Consider the following 24610-nt stretch of genomic DNA (forward strand, 5'->3'; position numbering starts at 1 on the left):
GGCTGTAGTCCTGTGGGTCCCATGGCACCCAGCACCTGGGCAGCCAAGAACAGAACTGGAAGGACCCCACCAGACCAGAGAAAAAAATTTATTTTAATGTTTCCGAAGCTCTTGGCACCCTCATAGCATGCATGCCTTAAATATATAGAATAGAAGAAAAAGAAACCTACAGTTTTTTGAAGAGCCTTTGTCCAACCACTAAGGTTCTGTTATCTACTGATAAACAGCTGCATAGAGCCTCCCCTGCCGTAACTCTGAATCCTAAGAATGAACAGGTGCTACAGACCTCCAGGATTTGTGGGAGATTACCCAAGCTCCACAGCCTTGTCTGAGCAGAACACTTCCATGGCAGGAAGCCACGAAGCCTCGAAGGATGCATTAAAATTGTAGAGGCTTTTATTCTACAAAATAAGTGCTCTCTTAGAACCCCAGGCTCGCAGGTGGAGACAGCCTTGTTTGTCCCTTTGCTGCCATGGATGCACAGGCCTGGGAGAGCGGGCTGGGGCCGCCCCAGCCCCGACGGTGGTGTCCCGGCCTCAGGCCCCTTTCCTGCCCTCCACGGCCTGCTGTCCCTTTGAAAGACTCCTTTCCAAAAGCATACATAGTTCACACACAGCAAGTAGGCAAAAACCCCCCACTGGGCATGGGGCTTCCAGAAACTCAGAACCATGTTTGTGAAAGTCAACTCAAGCACACATTTCAGGCACACTGTCCATGTACAGAAAATCCAAAGTGAGCTTCCTCTCTCCCGTGAAGTGACCCCAACTCATCTGTCTCGTACACAGGGTTGCGGGCCGGCAGCAGAAACACTTGTGACATGAAGATCTTTTCACGCATGAGGTAGGGTCCACACAGTGATTTTTAGAACACGCAGCTTTTTCCAAACGGAAAGCAGGTGGCATCACGGGCCTCCCATGCTCGGAGGGCAGGTTCTGGGCCTCGCTGGACAGTCTTCTCTGGCCAGCAAACACTGGAAGACTCAGACAGCAACATGACGTGCACGGGCTTCAGGTGGAAATGAGGTGGAGGTTTCCCCGTGGGTGTTGCGGGCAACGAGACGTGTGCAACCACACACACAGCCAGAGGGCGGGCGATGGGCCTCTCAGACGCTGGAAGGAACCAACTCACATGACTTTTAAATCTGGACTCCTTTGCTTGTAAAAGAAATACTTTTCATGGAAAAATGTCTTTTTAAATGTAATAAAATACATTTTTTAAAAAAACATACTTTACAAAATTTTTTAGGGAGCTTATTCAAATGACATTGGAAAGAAAAGATCCGCAACTTGTCACTGTTTACAATAACGCCCCCGGGGTCACAGCCCACACGTGTCATCACCTCGCAAACTGCCACACACCGAGGACCACGGAATGACTTTCACGTGAACATCGACAGGGAATTAAAATAAAAATAGATCTAATAAATCTAGATATTTGATAAATCAGAAAATAGAAATCTCGAATTCCTGGCACCAGTTTATTAAATGTTTGAATCCGTGTCAGATGTTCTGTAGGGCACACGGATACCAGCTTTGACTTGCAGAAAAACACAGCATCCTGCCGAGGACACAAATACTGTTTTTTAAGCGGAATTACAAGGCGCCCCAGCAGGAGCTGTGGTCACTGGTGGCGATCACCGTACATCATGAATTAAATGGCACGCTCTGCCGCCCTGCAAACAGGCTCTGAGTCACTTTGTCGCAAGTATAATAATAATCAAGCAGAAATCTCCTAAAGTAATAGTCACGCCCAGGCATCCCAAAGCAGTGTCTTCTGAGGAGCTCCTTCCAGTGTCCAACTCAGCCCTTTCTGTAGCAGGGGGAGGTCATTCCAGTGCCCGGCTGGCCGAGGGTGACTGCCAGGGCCAGCGACACGGGCACAGCGACCGACCGAGCGTCCCCTTGCAGGAGGCCCTTCCTCTCAGCATCTTAATTTCCTGCCTAGAAAGGGCTGCGCTTAGCGCCCGTAACGACTGGCCGCGCGTACTCCACGAAATCATCTATGAGAACAGGCCATGCTCCTACGGGAAAGCAAACACATGGATATTTTAAGAAATCAACAGTTTAGAGTAATATTTTTGTATTCAGAGCATTCTTCTCACAATGTCTGTATTGCAAGAACTCAAGTGAGTTTTCCAGCCTGTTTCTCTGAAGGAATTGGCCAGTGAAACCCATTTCTCCGGCTCTGGCCAGACCCGCTCGTGCGGACACGGCCTCTAACGACAGGGCAGGCGGGCCTGGCTGGCTGCAGGGCCCCCTGCCCTCCCTGCGGAACACAGCTTCCTGGCCACCCAGCACCCTTCCTTTTCTCCCTGGGGCCTTTCCCCTCCAGCCTAGGCCACCCCCACACTCCCAAGCGGCCCGGACCACCCAAGAACCTGGGACACCCCCCGCCGGCCAGACACACACTCACTGTAAGTGGCTGGCTCCTTCTCCCTGGACGGACGAGCTGTGTCTCGCCGCCGTAGCTAAGCTCCCAGGAGCGGGGCCTGTCTAGGGTCAACTACCCACCCATTCACTCACACCCTGCTCCATGCTCAGTGCAGAGGACACACACAGATATGCACGCCAGGGCGGTGAGCCTTCACTTTCCAGTGCCAAGAGCAGGGAGGTGAGGAGCTGTCCCAGAGGGTGGCCTCCAGGCTGGGCACGGAGGAAGCACACGGCGGGCGGGCCGAGACGGAGCCTCCTTCCCTACCGTGGCCCAGCGCCCAGGGTGGCGGGCACGTAAATGATCCCTGAACGGCTGGCCCGAGATAGCTGGGGGGAGGGACCACAGATATGTGACTATGTTTACGTCAAGCACCAGCTGGAATCTTCAGGCCGACGTCAGTAGCATGACGGGCGGGGGGGGGGGGGTCCACACAGGATCGTGTACTTGGGGCGGCGGTTCCCAAACACCTCTCTGCATGGCCACCTGGGAAATGCTTTAGTTTAGGGGACACTCTCCTCTGAATTGAAGCTACATCTTGAAGCCCTATTTCTCTTTCGTGCAGTTGACAGACACACTAAAGGGGTAACTATTATTACGGCCATTACCCCCACTGCCCTGAGGGGGCGGCCCAGAGTCGGCTGGAGCTGGTCAGCACCGTCCTGTGCCCCAGGGCAGAGAGAGGGAGCCTGCATGTCAGCGTTTCTGGCCACCATCTGAAGCACCAGGACTTCCCGTACCTTCTTCGTCATAGTTAGACATATCATCTGCAATCATATTTCCAAAATCTAGCAGAAGGTTCCAAGTGTCCCTTGGGATTGATCTTTTGTGATGCTCCTAATACATAAGAGAAAAAAACCCACCAGACTTGAGAAACAGACGTGACCTCCAGCGTCCCACTGTCTAGTTGGCTCAGTCTGCAATCTGATGCAGACTAAGAACCACCACTCACACTGCTGGACATTAGGAACAGTAAGAGGCTTCTGGATAAATCTTAGGAGCTGCACAGTGTCAACATATAAATATGGAAAAGTAGACTTACTTAAAAAACAGAATAAACATTTAAAATACCAAGATTATAATCTGTTTCAAATACAAGGGCAGCACTTCAAATCTCTACCTAACCCCCACTGATTCAGACACAATGCAGGACGAACAGGCAAACTGCATTTGGACACAATTTATTTCTCTCTATACTAGGATGGGGTGATGGTCTAAAAACACGTGATTCAATACTTGAGATCTACCAAACAGGTGGAGAACACCGCATGTCTGTGCTGGGATGCACCGCCTCGCGGAAGGTTCCACCCCGCAGTCCTGGCGGCCATGGTCCTCTCCTGCCCTCCCCGCCTAGCACAGTGCACCCTCAAGGGACCAGGCACCACGCTCACCCTGTCCTTGTGCATTTATCTAAAGCTACCCCAGGACATGCAGCAGCTTTCTCCCGCTCAACAGTGGGCCTGGACTCAGCTGTGGTCACTACGTCTGGGAGCGTTCTACTGACTTTGTGTAGGGCTCTGGGGGGGTTCCCAAGGTGCTGCTGTGAGGGTGCTGTCCCATCTCTGGGAACGTCTGCAACTGAGGTCGCCGGCCCCAAACTACTAAGTGGTGGAGCAGAGGAAATGTGACGGGCGTCTCAGCTCTCCCACGCCGCTTCAAAGAGGCCCCTACACACACGGGCCCCCCGAGGAAGGATGGGCGTCAGCCAGGCTGGGGTCTGTGCCGTGAGGAGTCACGCCCCCTCACACGTTCACGGAGGGAGCGACACAGTGGGTCTGGGCACACCGACATCATGTGACTGTTCTGCAGCGAGACCCCATGCTCCACACGCTTCACACTGTGACACCCGCTCCCTGACTCACAGCAAGGAGGAGCCGCCCCACCACGAAGGCCCAGCACCACTCAGAGGCCCGTCGCTGGCACGGACAGACTCTTCCAAGGGGCCAACTAAGCCCTCCTTTTTCCTTCTGAAGATCGTAAACACGTTTAAAAGTGTGTCACTATGAGCGCGCTGGACACCGGGTTACAATCCACAGTCTGGGGCCAGAATCAACGTCCAGGACGTGTGCGACTGGTGCTTTCTTCAGGCATTTCAAGTTTCTCAGAGGAAGCACAGAATTAGTTTGAGTTCCTCAGAAAAGGTAGTGGATGGATGACGGCCCAGGTCTGCAGGGCATCTGAAAGTCTAGCTGGGGGTTCTGTGTGTGGCTCCCTGAGCTGCTTTGGACATTGGCCTCGGGACGGCCCTGCTTAGAGCTCCATGGCTATGGCACTGTGCATGGCGGTGTGGCCGTGTGGTCACCGTAAGGAACCCCGACGACCCACCGTCCATACGGAACACCTTGGTCAGATAACATAGCCTCGTAATCTGCTGACCCCATCACACTGGGCACACACAGCAAGCCGGAGGACACTTACCAGTAAGAAGGTGTTCCAAAGATCTAAAAATTTAAACCTTCCAGATAATACTAAATTCCAGTATGCAACAGCCATTTCTAAATCTGGCAAAAAAGAGAGAAAGAGCAGTTAATAAATCCCAATTTCTTTTTCCACTGCCCCAAACGTGACCACTTACTAGCACACTGATAGTCACTTAAATCAATAAAACTCAGCACTCTTACCCAAGAGTTAGATGCAGCCTAACCCTTACACAGGTGTTCCTGAAATTGTGTGTAATCTAATCTTGTAACTCTGGGGATCTATGCATTTGTGATTCAGACATGTAAAGGATTATCCCCTCATTAACATCAGTGTTGCAGACTCTCGTTTTCATATGCGTTGGGTTTTCTTCAAACCTGACTGAACCAATCTGGATACAGTTTGTGCATATCATTTATTATCAGTGCTTTCCAAGTGGACCTGCCATTTGCTACCATGGGAGCGGAAAGAGTCAGACTCAGCCACACATGCACTATAAGGGCTCCACATTTCTCAAGACCATGGCTAGAGAGAGAACGTCCACTGACAGAAGGACACTTAGAATCTAGACTGGGTATTTGTCAGAGTCAACATCCTCCATCTTCCCTGACACAGACCCTCGCTGCAGGGACGGGGGGACGATGATGTCTTATGGAATGGGGTCGCTGAGTTTTAGGACTGCACACTAATACTCTCCTAAGCCATAATTTTTGGAATACTGACCCATTCTTTGCTTACTGTAAGTTTAATATCTATTTCTTTCTGTATGCTTGACATAGCAAGTATACTAAGAGGCTGAGCTGAGTTTGCTTGTTAAAACTGACAACTTTTAATCACATGCTTTAATCCCAACTGCTCACCACTTTCAGACAGTAAAAGAACAGCTATAATAAAACAATTTCCTAATTACATGTTTACACAAATGTCAGGATGGGCTAACATGAAAAACAAGACATTACCTAAATTCTTCAGGTAACAGATTCTTTTAAATGCAAAATATCCAATTAACCACTTTTCAGAAAATTTTCATCTAATTCTTGGTTGGTCCCACTTGGACAAATGATTAAAGTAGCTCTGTAGGGGCGCCTGGCTGGCTCAGTCGGTAGAGCATTAAACTCTTGATCTCAGGGTTGTGAGTTTGAGCCCCATGTGGGATGCAGAGGTTACTTAAATAAAACTTAAAAAAAAATATAGAGCTGTAACCTGAGATTTCCAGGAAAACTGCATAAGCAAAGCAAAGTATGAGTAGCACCAACTTTAAATAAAATGCCTATATTCCCCTTGTTTAAATTCCGTTACAGACTTTCTCAGTCTTAAATACGCTGGAGTCTTAACGAGAAAGAGACGGTCAGGAAGTCTGCAGGACTGACCATATGGGACGTGGCTAACCCTCGCCTGCCGCGCGCGCAGTCTAACGCAGAGAGAAGCATCTTGTCTCATTAAGTCTACATCCTTGTGACTTCAAAGGAACATTAACTGAGATCTACACTCAACTCAGCTTCAAGGTGACAAGTCCCACATGGAGAAATGGGGGTAAACCTGGGGAGGAAAGAGGAATCAAGTTGTATGGCAGATATTTAATCTAGGTATTTTGGGGTTAGTCTGGTCCTACAAACCTTTCTTCCAAGTTCCTGATTCGCATGTTTGTGACTAAAAGTAAAAGTCCACGTTTTCCATATTTAGTATTATCTGTGTAAAAATGTTTAACATGGTCTTCACGGACTTAGCCATTGTAAGATAACAACAGTAAAAACACCCCAAATGACAGAACTTGGAGCAGGAACAGTAGCTCCCCGAGCAGCTTCCAAGAGAGGATGACAGCTGCCCTCCGGTGACCTCCAGGAAGTCTTACCTCCTGAGGAGGAAACGCTCAGAGGAAGGGGTTACTTGTTACAATTGGTTTCTGAAGCTCCACTTACAATTACATAATGAAGATGTCCCTGCTGTCAAAAAACGATTTGGGGGCAGATATAAAAATTAGCTAATTATCATGAAACTTTACTTTCTCGAAAGTCAAGATTTCTCAAAACCAGCTGATTCTAGATTCCAGCCGGTATGAAACAATGCGACTTTTCTTACGTTACAACAAAGTCACGTGACTTTAATCACCTTCTCTATTAGAGTGACCATCAGTTAAGGACAGGCCAAAGAATAATCACCCAGAACACAATACAATCCACAGAATTCTAACACATACATATAAACAGACACACAAACTGGAAGGAAATGAAGAAAAAATCTTTTTTTCTTGATCAAGCTTTTTGACAGCTATCCACGTTTTTTTCTAGGAACTATAAGAACACCTGTACCAATCTCTTTATATTTAATCCTCCAGGGCGCCTGGGTGGCTCGAATGGTTGAGCGTCTGCCTTCAGCTCAGGTCATGATCCCGGAGTCCCAGGATCGAGTCCCACATCGGGCTCCCTGCTCAGCGGGGAGTCTGCTTCTCCCTCTGCCTCTGCTTGTGCTCTCTCACCCTCTGTCAAATAAATAAAATCTTTAAAAAAAATTCTATATTTAATCCTTCAGGAGACAGACCACGTAATATGCTTTGTAAATTGTAAAAGCAATTGTTCTGCTTTGGGTATGTAATCCTAAAATTATTCATCTGGCTTTATTTTTTTTAAAGCCTTCAAAAATCTTCTAAATGGAGGTAATGTACTTGAATAATCTGATTTCCTGAAGAGGTTGTTGCTTCCTGGCAGTTCCCTGTCCTTTCCGGTGTCCTTCCCTATAGGTGTCCTTCCCCGCAGGTGTCCGTCCCCGCAGATGTCCGTCCCCACAGGTGTCCGTCCTCACAGGTGTCCTTCCCCGCAGGTGTCCGTCCCCCAAGGTGTCCGTCCCCACAGGTGTCCGTCCCCGCAGGTGTCCTTCCCCGCAGGTGTCCCCACAGGTGTCCTTCCCCGCAGGTGTCCGTCCTCACAGGTGTCCGTCCCCACAGGTGTCCGTCCTCACAGGTGTCCGTCCCCACAGGTGTCCGTCCCCGCAGGTGTCCGTCCTCACAGGTGTCCGTCCCCGCAGGTGTCCGTCCCCACAGGTGTCCGTCCCCGCAGGTGTCCGTCCCCACAGGTGTCCGTCCCCACAGGTGTCCGTCCCCGCAGGTGTCCGTCCCCGCAGGTGTCCCCACAGGTGTCCGTCCTCACAGGTGTCCGTCCCCACAGGTGTCCGTCCCCGCAGGTGTCCGTCCCCGCAGGTGTCCCCACAGGTGTCCGTCCCCGCAGGTGTCCGTCCCCACAGGTGTCCGTCCCCACAGGTGTCCGTCCCCGCAGGTGTCCCCGCAGGTGTCCGTCCCCGCAGGTGTCCGTCCCCACAGGTGTCCGTCCCCGCAGGTGTCCCCGCAGGTGTCCTTCCCCGCAGGTGTCCGTCCCCGCAGGTGTCCGTCCCCACAGGTGTCCTTCCCCGCAGGTGTCCGTCCCCGCAGATGTCCGTCCCCACAGGTGTCCGTCCCCACAGGTGTCCGTCCCCGCAGGTGTCCCCGCAGGTGTCCTTCCCCGCAGGTGTCCGTCCCCGCAGATGTCCGTCCCCACAGGTGTCCGTCCCCACAGGTGTCCGTCCCCGCAGGTGTCCTTCCCCGCAGGTGTCCGTCCCCGCAGATGTCCGTCCCCACAGGTGTCCGTCCCCACAGGTGTCCGTCCCCGCAGGTGTCCTTCCCCGCAGGTGTCCGTCCCCACAGGTGTCCGTCCCCGCAGGTGTCCCCGCAGGTGTCCTTCCCCGCAGGTGTCCGTCCCCGCAGATGTCCGTCCCCACAGGTGTCCGTCCCCACAGGTGTCCGTCCCCGCAGGTGTCCCCGCAGGTGTCCGTCCCCGCAGGTGTCCGTCCCCACAGGTGTCCGTCCCCGCAGGTGTCCGTCCCCGCAGGTGTCCCCGCAGGTGTCCGTCCCCGCAGGTGTCCGTCCCTGCAGGTGTCCGTCCCCGCAGGTGTCCGTCCCCGCAGGTGTCCTTCCCCACAGGTGTCCGTCCCCACAGGTGTCTGTCCCCGCAGGTGTCCGTCCCCACAGGTGTCCGTCCCCACAGGTTCCAGCAGACAAGCCTGAGACACTCATCCCTTCTCAGGAAAGGGGACACAGGTGAGAGTGGAGATCTCACGTCTTTGCCGACCGATGCAGAGGCCGATCTATCTAAAGCAGAGGCTAAACGTATTAGGTTTGTATTGCAAACATCTTCCAAAAACACTCCTTACCCTCACACTGAGTCTCCTTGAAATACTCATGGAGAAAGAAAATAGATTTATAGACTGTAAATCAGGTACTTAATTTAGATTCTAACTGACAACCTCCTGGAAATGGCTTGGAATTACAACCGCACTTGAGTGGGCGAGTTCTCGCTGAAGCCGGAGATAAGCAGGCCCACCCACCCCTGCTCCCCCTCCTATCTTTACCCTACCCCCCACCACCATGCCCCTGCCCCTGCACCCTACTCCACCGCCTGTCCCACCCCCTCCCCACCCCTGTCTGACCCCTGCCCCCCTGCCCCGCCCCTGCAGGTGTCCCACCCCCACCCTTCCCCTCCTGGAGCTGGTGTGCAGGTCAGGAGACAATTCCGTGCCAGTGCTGGAACAGGAGAGCTATGGGCTGAGCTCTGCCTAAATCCCTGACCCGAAGGATCCTGAGGAATAGAAAACGATCGCTGTTTGAAGCCACTACACTTTGAGGTACTTTGTGATAAAGTGTGTCTGGGATGCAACCTGAGAACTCGCAAGCTCCCAGGTGATGCCGATTTGCTGGTCTGTAGACCTCCCTGTGCAAGGACCTAAGATAAACAGTCACATTGAAAAAATTCCTTACTACTTTTCCACCCCTGGCAAGGTGACTTGGCAATCATAAGGCAGATGTTCTCACGAGCAATACCTACGCATGAAGGCTGAATGAAGTCTAAGTCTTCAACCACTTTCCTTTGAACATCAAAAGGGAAGAATCCCATACATTGCAAAATATCAATAGATATAAGTAAACATTTCTAACAGAAGCTTAATTTTCCGAAACTATACTGAAGATCCTAAAGTTACAGAATGAAGCAGACAGAAAGGGTCACCATTTCACAGTAAAGAGTAACTGCTGTTGTTTTGAAATTTGGGTCAAACTCATTATCACTTTGAAAAAATGAAGTAAAATAAGGATCTAAGAATTAAGCTGCGCAAAATAAAGCATTACCTAAACTTTCCTTTTAAAGTACAATAATTAGCTCAGACCTGAATTAGCCAAATTTTAGGAAAGCATGGAAGGCACCATTTCTTGCTCAGGTGAGTATTACTTAGGGAAAAGCAGGAAACAGAAGTTAGAAGAAGAAAAGCAGCATAAGAATACTACCCCACAACAGAAACGGCACCTGTCCTCCCCAATCGAGGGGTCTTCTTACAGATGCCCACGAGCACAGAGCGAGCCCACCCAGCCCCCTTCAGTGCTGTGTGTCAGTCTCTAGAAAAGCCTGGTACTGCTGTCTTGACACTCATGGCAGGCACCGGTCAGTCACAGGCTTTAATTTCTAAGGACTATTTTGCCTCAGCCTCGTAGAAAGGAATCGAATGGAACAGAGAAGATGATAAAGCAAAAGTTTTCATTCCACAAGTAAGAAATCAGCTCATAAAAGAATAGCCTTGGGCATACCTATTAGGGCTATCATGAAAAAGGGAAAAAACCCACATGAAAACCCCCAGGAAGTAACAGGTGCCAGCGAGGACGTGCAGACAGCCCAGCTCTGCTCTGCTCGCAACAGGTCAAGTGGGCAGCCGCCGTGGAGACAGCATGGTGGTTCCTCGGGAAACTCAACACAGACGTACTACACTGCCCAGCAAGTCCACATTTGGGAATAAGCCCAAGGAACCGAGGAGCAGGGGCTCGAGCAGACGTGTGATGAGCCATGTTCACAGCAACATTCCTCACGACAGCTAAAGCTGGAAGCGACCCCAGTGTCCACCATGGACAAATGTGTGAACAACATGCGGCGTGCGCACCGCGCTACGGGGGTATCATTCAGCCTTAAAAAGGAAGGAGACTGACACAACACAGCCGGATGAGCCTCGGGGACACTGGGGTAGAAGGGCGCACGCCGCAAGTTACCTGCGGGAGTCAGCTGCACAGACTGGGCGGGGCAGGGGGTGTCACCGGTGGGGGGGGCCCAGTTCTCAGGCCAAGAAGGTTCTGGAGATGGGTGGGGGCAGTGGCTGGACAACAGAGGGGATGCTGCTGGTTCCACTGAGCTGCCCACTTAAAACAGAGTGCAAAGAAAAAGGAAGAAAAGAAGAAAAGCAGAGGAGAGGGACAACAGGCTGGGGAGGAGTCCCCAGGGCCCTGGTGAGGATTCAGGACTAGCAGTCCTGTGCTTCAGCCCCTCCTTTCTGTCCCCACCTTGTTTTAAAGAGAGGGAGGGGTGAGGAGGGGCAGAGGGAGAGGGAGAAGCTCAAGCAGGCTCCACACCCAGCACGGCGCCAGATCGAGGGCTCGATCCCGCAACCCTGAGACCAAACCTGAGCCGAAATCAAGAGTAGAATCTCAACCCCCTGAGCCACCCAGGCGCCCCTACTTTCCGTCCCTTAAACAAGCGACTGATGACAAGGAAAGTTCCTGGGCATTTGGAAGGGTTCTGGAAATGAGGGAGAGGAATCATGGTTTTTATTTTTTTTTAAGATTTTATTTATTTATTTGACAGAGACACAGCGAGAGAGGGAACACAAGCAAGGGGAGAGGGAGAGGCAGGCTTCCCGCCGAGCAGGGAGCCCGACGCGGGGCTCGATCCCAGGACCCTGGGACCATGACCTGAGCCGAAGGCAGACGCTTAACGGCTGAGCCACCCAGGCGCCCCGGAAGCATGGTTTTTAAATTTCTGTGAATCTTCACATAAAAACAGAAAAAGTACCTGAACAGCATAACCCAAACCAACGGCAGCATTTATAGTGCCGTCCAGGCAGGAGAGGACAACCCACCAGCAGCCACTCGCCCTGCGAGGCTGTGGGGGTCAGAGCAGCGCGGGGTCTCTGGCGGATGGGACAACGGGGGCCTCGGGGCCACAGCAGGTCCTCACCACAGAGCCTGGCCAGGACAAGGGGAGAAGACCCTGAACTGGGCCGCTGGTGACCAGCAGGAGGTGGGTGCAGGGACCTGCCCCCAGTGGGTCCCCACGCATCCCAGGACCCACCTGCCAGGCACCTCCTAAACAGGGCCTCACCACACAGGCAGTGGGGAGTGGGCGGCAAGGACACCAGAGACCGGAAAGACAAAAGCAGGGAGAGTGACAGAGGCGGGAAACCTTAGGAAGCAGACTTCCTTGTTGGACACCACATGCACATGCATACACACACGGGTACCCACAGGCAGGCCAGTCCCCGCACACAGGGGAGCTAACTGAGGAAAGCTGCCCCGAACCAGCCTCGTAGAAGCTCAAGAAAGTAATTTCACAGAAAAATGAGTGAGCAGGCGCCTGGGTGGCTCAGTTGGTTGGGCGACTGCTTTCGGCTCAGGTCATGATCCTGGAGTCCTGGGATCGAGTCCCGCATCGGGCTCCCTCCTCAGCGGGGAGTCTGCTTCTCCCTCTGACCCTCTTCCCTCTCATGTGCTCTCTCTCTCTCATTCTCTCTCTCTCAAATAAATAAAAAATCTTTAAAAAAAATGACCAAGCAAAAACCATGATACTTTAAGAAAAAACGATAATGCAGACTGTCACCCCAGGAAAGCAAGACCTTCCGTGTCAAACAGGCGAAGAGATCAAGAAATGACAAGACACGGGGAGAACAGCACACACACAACAGAGAGACTCGGAGGAGAGGACGAAGCTCAGGAACCAGAAACGGAAGAAACTGGTTCAGAAACAGCTAAGTTAAAAGGAGGACCCAGCAAAGGGGCCCGACAGACAGCAGCCTGCGCGGAGGAGGCGGACAGGGGAGGCAGCTCTTTGGCGAGGAGCTGCGGGGGCTGCAGAGGAAGGGCACGTCTGGAGGAGGAAGGAGAGCTGGGGCGGGGCGGGAGCCCTCCTGGAGGAAGACCAGGCAGGGTTTGGGCGAGGGCACTGGTCCTGCAGGGCCAGCACTCAGGCACCGTCAGCAACAACCACCGGGCCTCGGGCAGGAAGGAAAACAATCCTGGGGCGTCCTGGGCAGTCAGAGTCTCGTCAGAGGACTGATCCACAGGTGGGACCAGAAGAGAGTAGGAGGACGCGCATAGGACATTCAAGGACGGGAGCACTTGAGCCAAGACCTGATGTCCAGGACTGCTTGAGCACGCAGGGCCGGGGCCTGCCAGCAGACGCACGTGGAGGACGGTGGCACCGGCCCCCGGTCCAGCGGCACAGCCCCAGCTGCGCCAGTCAGTGACGGTGGCACCGGCCCCCGGTCCAGCGGCACAGCCCCAGCTGCGCCAGTCAGTGTGCGCCGCGAACACGCAGACCGCTGGTCAGAAAGAGCATGTAACCTTTAAAAACAATCTGTAGCATGTACATAGGTGGCAGAAGAAAAGAAATACGGTTGTCATACAGAAAACCTTAAGTTAAAAAACGTCCTGCGGTCCTGCATTTGAATGAGAAGCACTAGCATGAAGCTGTGTTTACCGAAGAACCTAGAAATAGAGGCCAAGTCGGTATTCACGAGCACTGCAACTGGCGGCATTCTGGTCAGTAAAAGAAACCAGGGCCCCCTGCAGAAATGGCCAGCCTCGGGTCTGAGGCAGGAAACGAGGATGATGAGCCCCGAGCAGCCTGTCCTGGCGGATAGGGAGGCAACAGCCACACACTCCCGGATCACATCAAGGACGCCGGGGCCGACCCGCAAGAGCTCCCCCTGCTCCCCCAGCCACAGGCGGAATAATTATCTCTGAGCTTCAGCTGAAACCTTCACCTGTGATTCAGTCCATGAGTTCACAATGATGTGACAAAAATACACGCTGATGGATCGAAAGGATGCCAGGCAGTCTGTTATCTTAACACGGGAGAAAGGCACAGAAGCAAACGTTTATCCTGCCGTCCCTAGATGAGCTGCAGCCGCTGGGAGCGAGGCATCTCCTTGTGAAGAGTCTTCTACGTAATACATGAAAGAACCACAGAGTTGGCCACAGCGGGTGGACAGATGTGGGCAGTGAGCCGCATAAGCAGCGGTGAGTGTCCCAAACAAAAGATGGCCAGAGGCGAGGTCTGATCCAGACAGCCCTCACTGCCTAGTCTCCCTGAAGGCTGGAAGGTGAGTGTGCGTTGACCCGGGACACCCCCAGGTGCACACCAGCACCACCGGGCAGCGGACTGGCCACCTTAGGGGTGTCACGGAGCCAGTAACATTTTACCCGTTTTTCTTAGTTGTCCTAACATAATTAAAATAAAAACACTCCTCAATCTGTTAAATAAACCCGAGGCTGGCAGTCCAGGCCCTGTTATAGCCCAGATGGAGGGCGGGTGATTTAGGAAGGGACCTGGGACCCCCGGCCCTCCCATACGCCTGTCCCTCTTTCTCAGATGGCCCCTCTGAGGGCCATGCACACCTCAGAAGCTGCCCCTGTACACCACGCTGCCTCCCCTGGCAGGCTCCTGACCCTGCCACAGTGGAAACGGCAGTGAAGATGGAATTCCTCCAGGTGGGTAAGTCTGTACCGCTGAGAACGGAGCTGCGATATATCACACAAAAAGAAAGCGGAGGTGGAAAGTGTCCTCAGACAGCCAGTCCATGGGCTGATGTCATCAAGACAGCACCACACACAAAAGGACGCTCCAGCCAACCATTACAGTGACCTTGACCAAAGTCACACCATTTCCTACCTAAGGTGACACTCTAGCCTTGTAATCTGGCTTAAGACTGTGTGACCACCAAGTGACCTGTCCTCAGGGCACGCTGTGGCCACTCTGAGAGAGCAAGAAAGCTTCTCCCATCCATACAAGGAACAAATGATGCGGCACGTCACTCTCAAGGGCGCGAACCATGACATGACCACATGAAGCAGACCAGAGGAATCACTACGGTTTTGGTTGGTTTTTGCTTTTAAAAAATGAGGTGAAGGCATTTGCACAGAAACAGAACTGTGACTATTTTAGGAGTTTAAAAATTGTGATATATTTTGCTCATACAACATATAAGCATAGCATGAAACAAGGAAATTGAGACTAACAAACTACAAGATGTGAGCAAACTGGGAAGTACCTTCGCCCAGAAGCTGTTGAAAGGTGGGTCCTGAAGGTCCTGGGAACGTGGAGACCACAGACTAGTCCAGACAAGCACAGAGCACAGGGCCGTGCCCCCCCACCTCCACCCCTCCACGCCCCCTCCCCCTCTGGAACATAAGATCCTGCCCCCACCCCCTGCTCTGGGACAGAAGAGCCTGCCCCCGCCCCCCCCACCCCCTGCTCTGGGACAGAAGAGCCTGCCCCCTCAATCTGCACCTGCATTTGATATGCTGACAGGAGAAGGAAAGGAAGAATGTCAGAGACAGAAGGGATAAGAATGTTTACTGCTCACACACACCTGCAAACATGCATGAGCCAAATCAGGCCCTGAAATTAGCTGTTTGCAGTGGATTTTTCTATCTATGGATTTTCAAGCCCCTTTTGGTTTCCTACCTAAATTTGCTTGCTTTATAATATTGTTTTATGTTTAAGAACTCTTCTTCAAAATGTTCTTTCTAATATACCTGTTTAATCCCTATTTAGAGACCCTGTAAGTCCCTGCTCCAAACTTGTAAGACATTTTACTGAACTAACCATATTTATTACATTAAACAGAAATAAATTATATTGTACTCAGGAGGAAAAACAAATGAAAACAAGCAGAATAAAACCCTCAAGGAAACCAAAACTCAGACTGAAAATTTAAGTTAGGAATTTTCCAAATGTGCTGTATGTAGTAATAAACAAGTTATGTTACAGCAAAATTGTACAACTCTGAAAGAAGTACTAGAATGTGATCCAAGGCACATCAGAATTGTTTCACATCTCCAGACCAGGAAAGGACTCGTCACCTGGCTGGTCCCAAAAATACCGTCTGCCGACCACACACCTGGCTGATAACACTCTGTTGACACTGACTGTTGGCTTCTCTAACCCATGAGTTAACTGGACAAAACATGACAGAACAGGGAGCATTTGCAAATTAGTTTACATTTTGAAATTTAAATATTTGAACCCAGAGCTGGAGAGTGACTACCAAGTGCTGGTGGTAGAGGGCGGCCTGCCTGCGAGCGGCGTGGTGTAACCTGCGGAGAGAGGACCGCTCAGGAGGAACTGTCGTGGCAGGACCGACACCTGGCTGGTCAGACTTTCAGTCTCATGAAGATGTGGCTTCTTACGAACGTGGATTTTATGCTCACCTAAACCCTTCTGCCCGGGGTTCTTAGCGAAGGTAAAGGTAAACTGATAAAAATCCTTAAACTTCACCGTGTCCTTCAGCTCCTGCTCTAGTCTCGGCAGAAGGGCTCTCAGCTTCTCCGTGCTGTCACACCTGCAATGAGAGACAGCGCTGTGGTGGTGGGAGACACGCCTCCCCGCCCGCCCGGCAGCTCCCTGGTACCCGCGGGCTGCAGCGGCCTGACACTTGGGTGATGCTCGGGTCCCGGGAGGCGGACTGCTTATGGGCCCCCTGCCCTGGCTAAAAGGACTGACGCCCCGGAGTCCCAGAACTGATTGTGGTGATGGCCGCACGGCTCTGCGAAGACACCAAAACCACCGACCTGTAGACTTTAAGTGGGCGAACTCTACAGTACAGGAATTACATCTTAATAAAAAAAAGAAAAGGAAAAAACAAAACCCACAGTTGCTTGACTTCCTCTGTATGAGCTGGAATACAGACACACCTTCACCCACACAAAGGCCACGGCCCTGGGATGACAGTCGGGCAAGTCAGAAAGACCCCACCTCCTCAGCCACCTCGTGAAGCCGAACCACTCTGCCAGCTCCCTATCTTGGGGTCTCTTCCTACGGAAGAGTTAAGGCTAGAGTTAAAAAACCCAAGTATGATAAAACACAACTCCACTGCTTTATAACTGGGTTTTCTGGGTGGGGGAGGGGGACACAGGTGAGAGGACTGAGTGCACTTATCAGGATGAGCACTGAGTCAGGTACAGAATTGGTGAATCACTATGTGGTTCATCCGAAACTAATATAACGATATGTTAATTATACGGGAGTTTTCAAAAATAAATAAATTTAAAGTAAATAAATAAATAATAAAATTGGATTTTCCTCCAAAAAGTCAACAACCTTTAAGAATATTAAAAAGCCTTGGGACCCCTGGGTGGCTCAGTTGGTTAAGCGTCTGCCTTTGGCTCAGGTCATGATCCCAGGGTCCTGGGATCGAGTCCCACATCAGGCTCCCTGCTCAGCGGGAAGTCTGCTTCCCCCCTCCCTCTGCCCCTCCCCCTGCTTGTGCTTCCTCTCTCTCTCAAATTAGATAAAATCTTCAAAAAAAAATTAAAAAAGAGTATTAAACTCCTTTAAAGCAGAGATCTAGAATAGCAAAACATAAAATCTTTTTTATTTCGACTATCCAGCAAGGAAAAGAATACCAGGCACGCTTCACGGATGTGCACCCCATCAGCAGGGCTTTGGAGAGAGCAGAACACCGTGCATCAGCGGCCACAAGCCCAGGAGGCACGGGCCTACAGCTCCAGGGACCCACACCGAGGGTGTTCGGGGGCTGTGCCTTCCCCACCACTGGCCTTCCCTCTATCGGGCCACTGTGGGCCTTCCTGTGTGCCTGCATCACCCCCGAACCAGCACTCCCTGACAGTCGGCTACCTCGACTCTGAACTTTCTTCATGGGAACTCACGGTGTTATTTCCGGGTCGAGTCTGCGAGGTTCACTATGCTGACTCAGTGGAGTCATTTTCTGTGTCAAGGTGCATTCCCCTGTGTTCATACTTCCTAACTTATATATCCCACCGATGGTAACTATTCTGGCTGTTTCTAGTTCTCTGGTAACAAAGAAAGTTGTTAAAAAGGTTTCCATACATGTCTCCCGTAAATGTGCTAGGTTAGGCCAAGCCCGAGTGCGCCAGCTGGGTCACAGGGTCCACGAACCTTCGGTGATGTGATATCAAACCGTTTTCCAAAGAGACTGCTTCACACCACCCCCAGCAGGAGAGCAGGGTTCCTTTCGCTCCCATTTTCACTGATCCACGCGACTGTGTCTTACCTTAGCCATTTCAGAGACAGTTCACTGTAACTTTAACCTGTACTTCCCCGTGAACAAGACTGAACTTGTGTTTTGGACTGGCTGTTTGGAAATTCTCTTTTGTGAAGTGCCTGTTCAAGTCTCCTGCCTGGTTTCAATTAGGTATCTTTTTCTTATTGTTTTCAGGCTTTCTTTACATATGAAGGACACAAGCCTTTGTCAGCTAAGCATTTTTAAAGTACTCTCACCCAGATTGTGGACTGCCTTTTCACTCCCTTGGGGGGTGTTTCTTGATGATCAGTCCTCATTTTTAGTGTAATATCCTCTGTCTTCCTCACAGTGTTTGCTTGTGTTCCGATTTTCCCTACTGCACGGTCGTGAAGATACCCTCCTCCGTGATTTTCCCAGGGGCTTCTGGCTCTTGCCTTTAGGCTTTCACACGGACCTCTACAATCCACTGGGAACTGATTTTTTATGTATGGTGTGGGGTAGGGATCAAGGTAAGTTTGTGACTAGCCAATGCTCACAGAACCATTTATTATTTTTATTTTTTTAAAGATTTTATTTATTTATTCATGAGAGACAGAGGGGAGAGAGAGAGAGAGAGAGAAGCAGAAGGAAAAGCAGGCTCCCAAGGAGCAGGGAGCCCGCTGCGGGACTGGATCCCAGGACCCTGGGATCAAGACCTGAGCCGAAGGCAGACGCTCAACCATCTGGGCCACCCAGGCGCCCCTCAGAACCTTTATGGAGAAGATGCCTTTCCTCACTCCTCTGAAGCGCTGCATTGGCCGTAAGTCAAATGTACGCATGTACGTGGATTTGTTTCTTGCTCCCCATTCTGTTCCACTGGTCTATTTATCTCCGTAGTAGTGCCATGTAGTCTTAGTTACTGCAGCTCGAAGAGTCCTAATTAGCTGGAGGAGCAAATCTTCCCACCTTGTTAAGAACTGCTGACTATTCTTGACTGGACTTGCGTACACATTTTAACTCCGTTTGTCAAATTACACATATGAAACTACTACTTCTTGGGGTTTTGACTGATATCACACCAAGTTCATAGACAAAGTTAGGGATTAAATACCGACAGCTCCAATCTATGAATGAGGTTTATGTCTCTATTTATTCAGGTTTTCTGCCTCTCAATGAGTTATTTACTCTATGGAGGTAGCACACATCTTTGATTAGATTTATCCTAGGTGTTTTGTATTTTTCATGCTACTGAAAATGGCATATTTTTAAAATTCACTTTGCTTTGTTGTATTGTTGCATTCAGGGTTCTATAATAAGACTGATTTTGGTTTGCTGATCTTCGGTCCTGCAGTCTGGCTAACCTCACGTATCGATTCAAATATTTTACCTGTGGATCAGACCAGCTAACACCTCCTGTTCAATGCTGAATAAAAGTAGGCACTCATGTTCCAATTAAGTATATACCCTGTAGGATTTGGCAGGAAAGGGGGGGCGGTCAGCTTAAGGACTATCCCTTGTATTCCTGGTTTGTGCTAAATTCTCTTTCAAAAAATTATGAGTGGAATTGAGTTTTAGCTCAAACCCATTTTATGGGTTTGAGATAATCCCCCCCTTTTCTGTTGTTAATAAATTACATTGATTGACTTTGTAACGTTAAACAAATCTCACAATCCTGGGCTATAACAAACTGTGTCATGATAAATTATCCCATTTTTTGGTTGATTTGTCTTGGGGGCTGGATTTAGTTTTTTGATAATTTGTCTAAAATTTTTGCATCTTATGCATCTTTTGAATCTCATGGCTGAAAGTGGCCAATAATTTTCCATTCTCAAAATATCCTTTTGTGCTTGCTTCGGCAGCACATTTACTAAAATATCCTTCCTAAGTTTTGTTATCCAGGTTGTGTTGGCCTCAAAACAAATTAGAAAGTGTTTCTTCCTGTATGATTCTCTAAGAGGTTGTGTAAAGTTGGTGGTATTCTCTTCATTAAATGTTCTGTAGGATGTGCTGGTGCACCAATCCTGGCCAATTGTTTTCTTTTTGAAAAGATTTTAAATTATGGGTTCAAATTTAAGAGTTACAGAACTATTTATGTGTCCATTTCAGTAAATTGTATTTTTAAGAGAATTCCTCTCTTGCATCCAGGTTTTCACATTTACTAGCATAGAGTTGTTGGTAATATATTCTTATCTTTTAACATCTATAGGATCTACAGTGATGTCTCCCTTTTCATTCCATATTGGTTATTTGTTACTTATTACTTTTGTAAATCTTTTCAAACAGAAAGCTTCTGGCATTGTGGATTTTTTCTATTAACTTCAGTTCTATTTCCTTAAATTACTTCCTGTTTAAAAAAATTAATTCCTGGGGCGCCTGGGTGGCTCAGTGGTTAAGCATCTGCTTTCGGCTCAGGTCATGATCCCAGGGTCCTGGGATCAAGCCCCACGTCGGGCTCCCTGCTTGGTGGGAAGCCTGCTTCTCCCTCTCCCGCTCCCCCTGCTTGTGTTCCCTCTCTCGCTATCTCTGTCAAATAAAAAAATAAAATCTTTAAAAAAAATTTAATTCCTTTTCTCTACACTGAGTTTAATCTCCTGCTCTTTTTCTACTTCGTGAGATGGATGCTCTCCTTACTGATTTTCAACTCTTCCTTCTAAAATATGCATTTAAGAAGTTGAATCCTGCAAGTTTTCATGGGTAGTGTTTTCTTCATGATTCTAGAAATTAGATTTAGAATTTTCTAGAAATTAGAAAAAATATTTTCTAATTTCCACTGTAACTTCTTCTTACTTCCAAGGGTTTTCAGGCGTACACAATATTTACACATATTTCAACCTATCAAGTTATCTTTTTGTTCTACCTTAATTGTATTGTGGTCAGAAAATATACTGTGTATCATTTCAATCCTTTGAAATTTGTTGCAACTTATTTTATGGTGCAGTTTATAGTCGGTATTTATAAATGGTCTACTCTTCTGAAAAAAATATGTATTCTTCAACATCAAAGGCAATGTTCTAAGTACGTCCATTAGGCCATTTGTTATGCTGTCCAAATCTATTTCCCTACTGATTTTTCACCTACTCATTCTATCAGTTGCTAAGATGTGTGTGAGAATTCCCCACTTTGATTGCAGATTTGTATCTTTCTTGTGTAGTGTTTATTTTTGCCTTAAATAATCAATTGCCTTCCATGTGAAATAAACCCTTCCTCATTATGAAATGTCCTTCATTATCGCTAGAATTACTTTTTGCCTTAAAGCTTGTTTTAATATTGACATAGCCACACCAAATTTCTTTGGTTAAATGTTTGCCAATTACATCAACTTTTATCCTTCAAATTGTTCTGTGCCCTTACGTTTTAATCGTATCTATTGTAAACAGTATACACAATAGTTGATTTTCTAAAATCCATCAAATATTCAGTTTACTTACATTTAATGTAATTATGTAAATGCTGACACACTGGTTTTCAATCCTCTATTTTATCATTGCTTGCTATTTGTCCTGCGTTAAGCTAATTTTCCTTATGTTCTTTTTCTCTCACATTCTTTTAGATTGAATTTATTACTTTATTCCTGCTCCATTATTTAGGAATTATATGTAAATCACACATCCTCTACCACTTTTATCACGATTGTAACATACACACAGAAAGCAAGTATTTTCTCCCACTGTTCTGTCTTTAGTTAAGCAGAGCTCTTAACTGTGATGAAGTCCAATTTATTAATTTTTTTCTGTTATGGCTAGTGCTTTTTATTCCTTAATCTGGGTTTTAATAAAGATATTCTCCCATGTTTTGTCGAGAACTTTAGAGTTTTCACTTTCTTGTACGGGTGTGCAATCCAGCCCACATCCATCTCTAGCTGTGGCCCATGCTCTGACGCAGGGACCAAGGTGATGTGTTCTTAGGCTCACCGATTATTTCAGTGTCAGCTGCTGAAAAGACTCTTCTCTCCCCACTGAAATAATAAAAATTGATGAAAAATCTTCAGATGAAAAGTAGGAAGACTTTACTACTTCATTTCAAGACTTACCTAACGCTACAATAATGAAGTCTGCATGCTGCAGGGCTAAGGATAAACAGACCCACCAACTACAACAGAGTCTAGAAACAGATACACAATATGGCCAATTTTTTGTTTTTACAAAGATATCAAGGAATTTCATAACGTTTATTCAGTTCACTTACGAATCCACAAACCCCCAAAGAAAGGACGTAGGATTAACTGTTAAAGGTAGGTATTCCAACCACTGTCAGGGGTTAATAGCCAGGAAAAAGTGTGAAAAATAATAGAGCTGACACAAAACCCAAAGTATTTTTTAAAGCTTAGTGCTGTTTGGACTACAACAGTCTTTTATATCCCTAAAAGCACTGAGGTTATCTCTACAATATAGTTTACTGTCACACTGATGATACTTAGTATACAGTACTTTAATATTTACAAAGTGCTTTCCCTTTTAACTGCCCTGTGAGATGTGAAGAGCTGCACCATTAAGTAGCACTAAGTTATAATCTTAAAATACATATAAGGAGGCATGAATTTATCTAACACATTTTGGGAAGATTCACACTCAAAATCTTAAAAATACATGTTTTAAATTATAACACTCATTAGGATGACAGGAATTTTTTAAAATTTACCCTACAACATATTTCTATATAATGCCTAAGAAATGCAAGTGTTTCCATAAGAAGCACTTATTTCCAAAATCTCCCATTTGGGGAAGGTTCTAGCAGATGGGGTAAAGTGTAGTACAATGCCAGGAGGATATTCTGTAATAGGTGTCTTCCATTCTAAAATTCCCTGTAGTTCACCTTGGCTTTCCTGAGCGCACAGAACATGAAACAATGTGCTGTCACACCATTGTCGCAGTGATGTCTTTTGTTTGGTTTTATACAACCAGCAGCAGTAGGGTAAGTCTTGTAGAGTTTATCATCTAAACACACAAGGCTGTTATATATAACAGATTCATCCATTTAGTGGAAAAACCATTCTATTTTTCCCCCTGGGAAGCTGTAAGTCCATGCCTTAAGAACATGTTTACCTTAGACTTTTAAGCTCCTTCAGCAGCTAAAAATAAGCTAGTTTAAGTTGTCAACACTAAAATATCACAGTATCAGCAAGTCAAGCAAGTTGGCATTTAGACCACCCTAAGAAATAGCTCAGTAAGCTTCATGATTAAGACATTAACATTACATGCTTTCATTTACTTCTCTGACTTATCTTACAAGTGAGAAACATCTTAAGTAATTAATGAAGCTTTTATACCAACCCTGTGGGTAGAACAGAGAAGTGTTACAAGCAAAAAACCAAAATGATATTTTATTGATGTTTAACATAGCAATACAAATAATACATTTAGGATACAGCATCATAAAATAAATTGAATGGCTGAAGACAAACAAAAACACCCTGATATTTACTGTGACTTCAAAACTGGAGGGATAAAAATTAAAAAGAAAAAAGTAAATTATAAAAGGGATTAATCTGAATAAAAGTATTAAATAAAACTTTAACTGGAGTTTAAAAGGAAACCAAAGGCTATTATTAATAGAGAAGAGGCACAAAAAATTTTTAAGATACATACGGAAAATAAATTAATTTGAAATGAATGTTTATAGGTTGTTGAAAAATAATTAATGTTGAAAGCATCTTCCTTTTTGAAAAAATTTAAACTGAGACCAATTTACTTACCCAAGCTCTGTCATGCCATCTACAAATTCCTTTTTGCTAAATTCACATTGCGTCGCTGCCCTGAACTTCCACGCTATAACCAAAACGCTGACACTGGCAGGATCTAGGTTTAAGTCATCACAAAACTGTTGAATCCCGTCAATTCCAATTTTATTTTCATCTTGTGGGTCTACAGTTAAAATCAAGAGAGAAAGAAATTTTGCTATTTTGAAAAGTACCACTAAAATGGGTGGTTAGAATCATAGCCCTAGAAAGCATGTTTCAGATATATCAATCAATGAATGGACCACAATTTTCTACTGTATATGAAACAGCAGCATATAATAATTTATCCAGAAAAAAAGCCCTATTTTAAAAATCTAGGTTACTGGAGTTTAGGGGAAGAAAAAAAGAATACCACAACTTCTTTGAGAAGACCTAATCATTAAGAAAAAATTTAATTTCCATAAAGTAAAATAAAAATTCAACTTTACACAATTCTAGTTTGCCCAAAGGCAACCCTAACCCTAACCCTAACTGCATTGTAGGGCGCCTGGCTGGCTCAGTCGGGGCAGGGGGAGTGTGCAACTCTTGATCTCAGGGTCATGAGTTTGAGCCCCAAGTTGGGTATGGAGATTACTTAAAAATTTTTAAAAATCTGTAATTTTTAAAAATATTTTAAAATTTTAAAAATACTTAAAAAATACTGCATGTAAAGTGTTTACAATATTGTAAGTTTTTATCACAACCCTGCCAAAACAATAGAGAAACTGATGTTTTTCTTTTCAAAGTGATTTCATTTGCTATAATTTTAATGCTACCGTACAACATTTAGGTCTCAAAATCATTTAGTTCATGAATCCACATTTAATGGCTTAGAAATTCAGGCCTCCCTCACTCCCCATTTCTGATTTAGAAATGAAATTAAGGAACTTAGCATTTATCAGAAAATCAAAAAGTAAAATCTATTAGAAACATCTCAGCAAGACCTCACCAAACTAGGTCTAGTAATTTCCAATAGAATGTGCGTGTACTAATGTATCATCATGA

The 24610-nt window shown here is 47.4% G+C and overlaps 1 protein-coding gene across 5 annotated transcripts in view; it reads right to left on the reverse strand.

The window, feature by feature from the left end:
• Window positions 1-91: 91 nt before the first annotated feature.
• Window positions 92-24610, reverse strand: part of DCUN1D2 (defective in cullin neddylation 1 domain containing 2) — a 33686-nt gene continuing 9167 nt past the window's right edge. For 4 of the 5 annotated variants that reach the window (XM_028087357.2, XM_028087356.2, XM_028087358.2 and 1 more), the window contains 5 exons: window positions 23582-23750; window positions 16118-16248; window positions 4849-4931; window positions 3171-3267; window positions 92-2020 (listed from right to left, as the gene is read on the reverse strand). In XM_028087357.2, the coding sequence (XP_027943158.1) occupies window positions 1941-2020; window positions 3171-3267; window positions 4849-4931; window positions 16118-16248; window positions 23582-23750 (560 nt within the window). In that variant the 3' untranslated portion in view covers window positions 92-1940. Of the gene's footprint in view, window positions 2021-3038; window positions 3268-4848; window positions 4932-16117; window positions 16249-23581; window positions 23751-24610 lie in introns of all 5 variants that reach the window. The other variant, XR_003606755.2, reaches the window with a different exon arrangement.

This window comes from Eumetopias jubatus, unplaced genomic scaffold (genome assembly GCF_037043125.1).
Source record: "Eumetopias jubatus isolate StellerSeaLion01/CBP00866 unplaced genomic scaffold, mEumJub1_p1.0 scaffold_3, whole genome shotgun sequence".
NCBI lineage: Eukaryota > Metazoa > Chordata > Mammalia > Carnivora > Otariidae > Eumetopias > Eumetopias jubatus.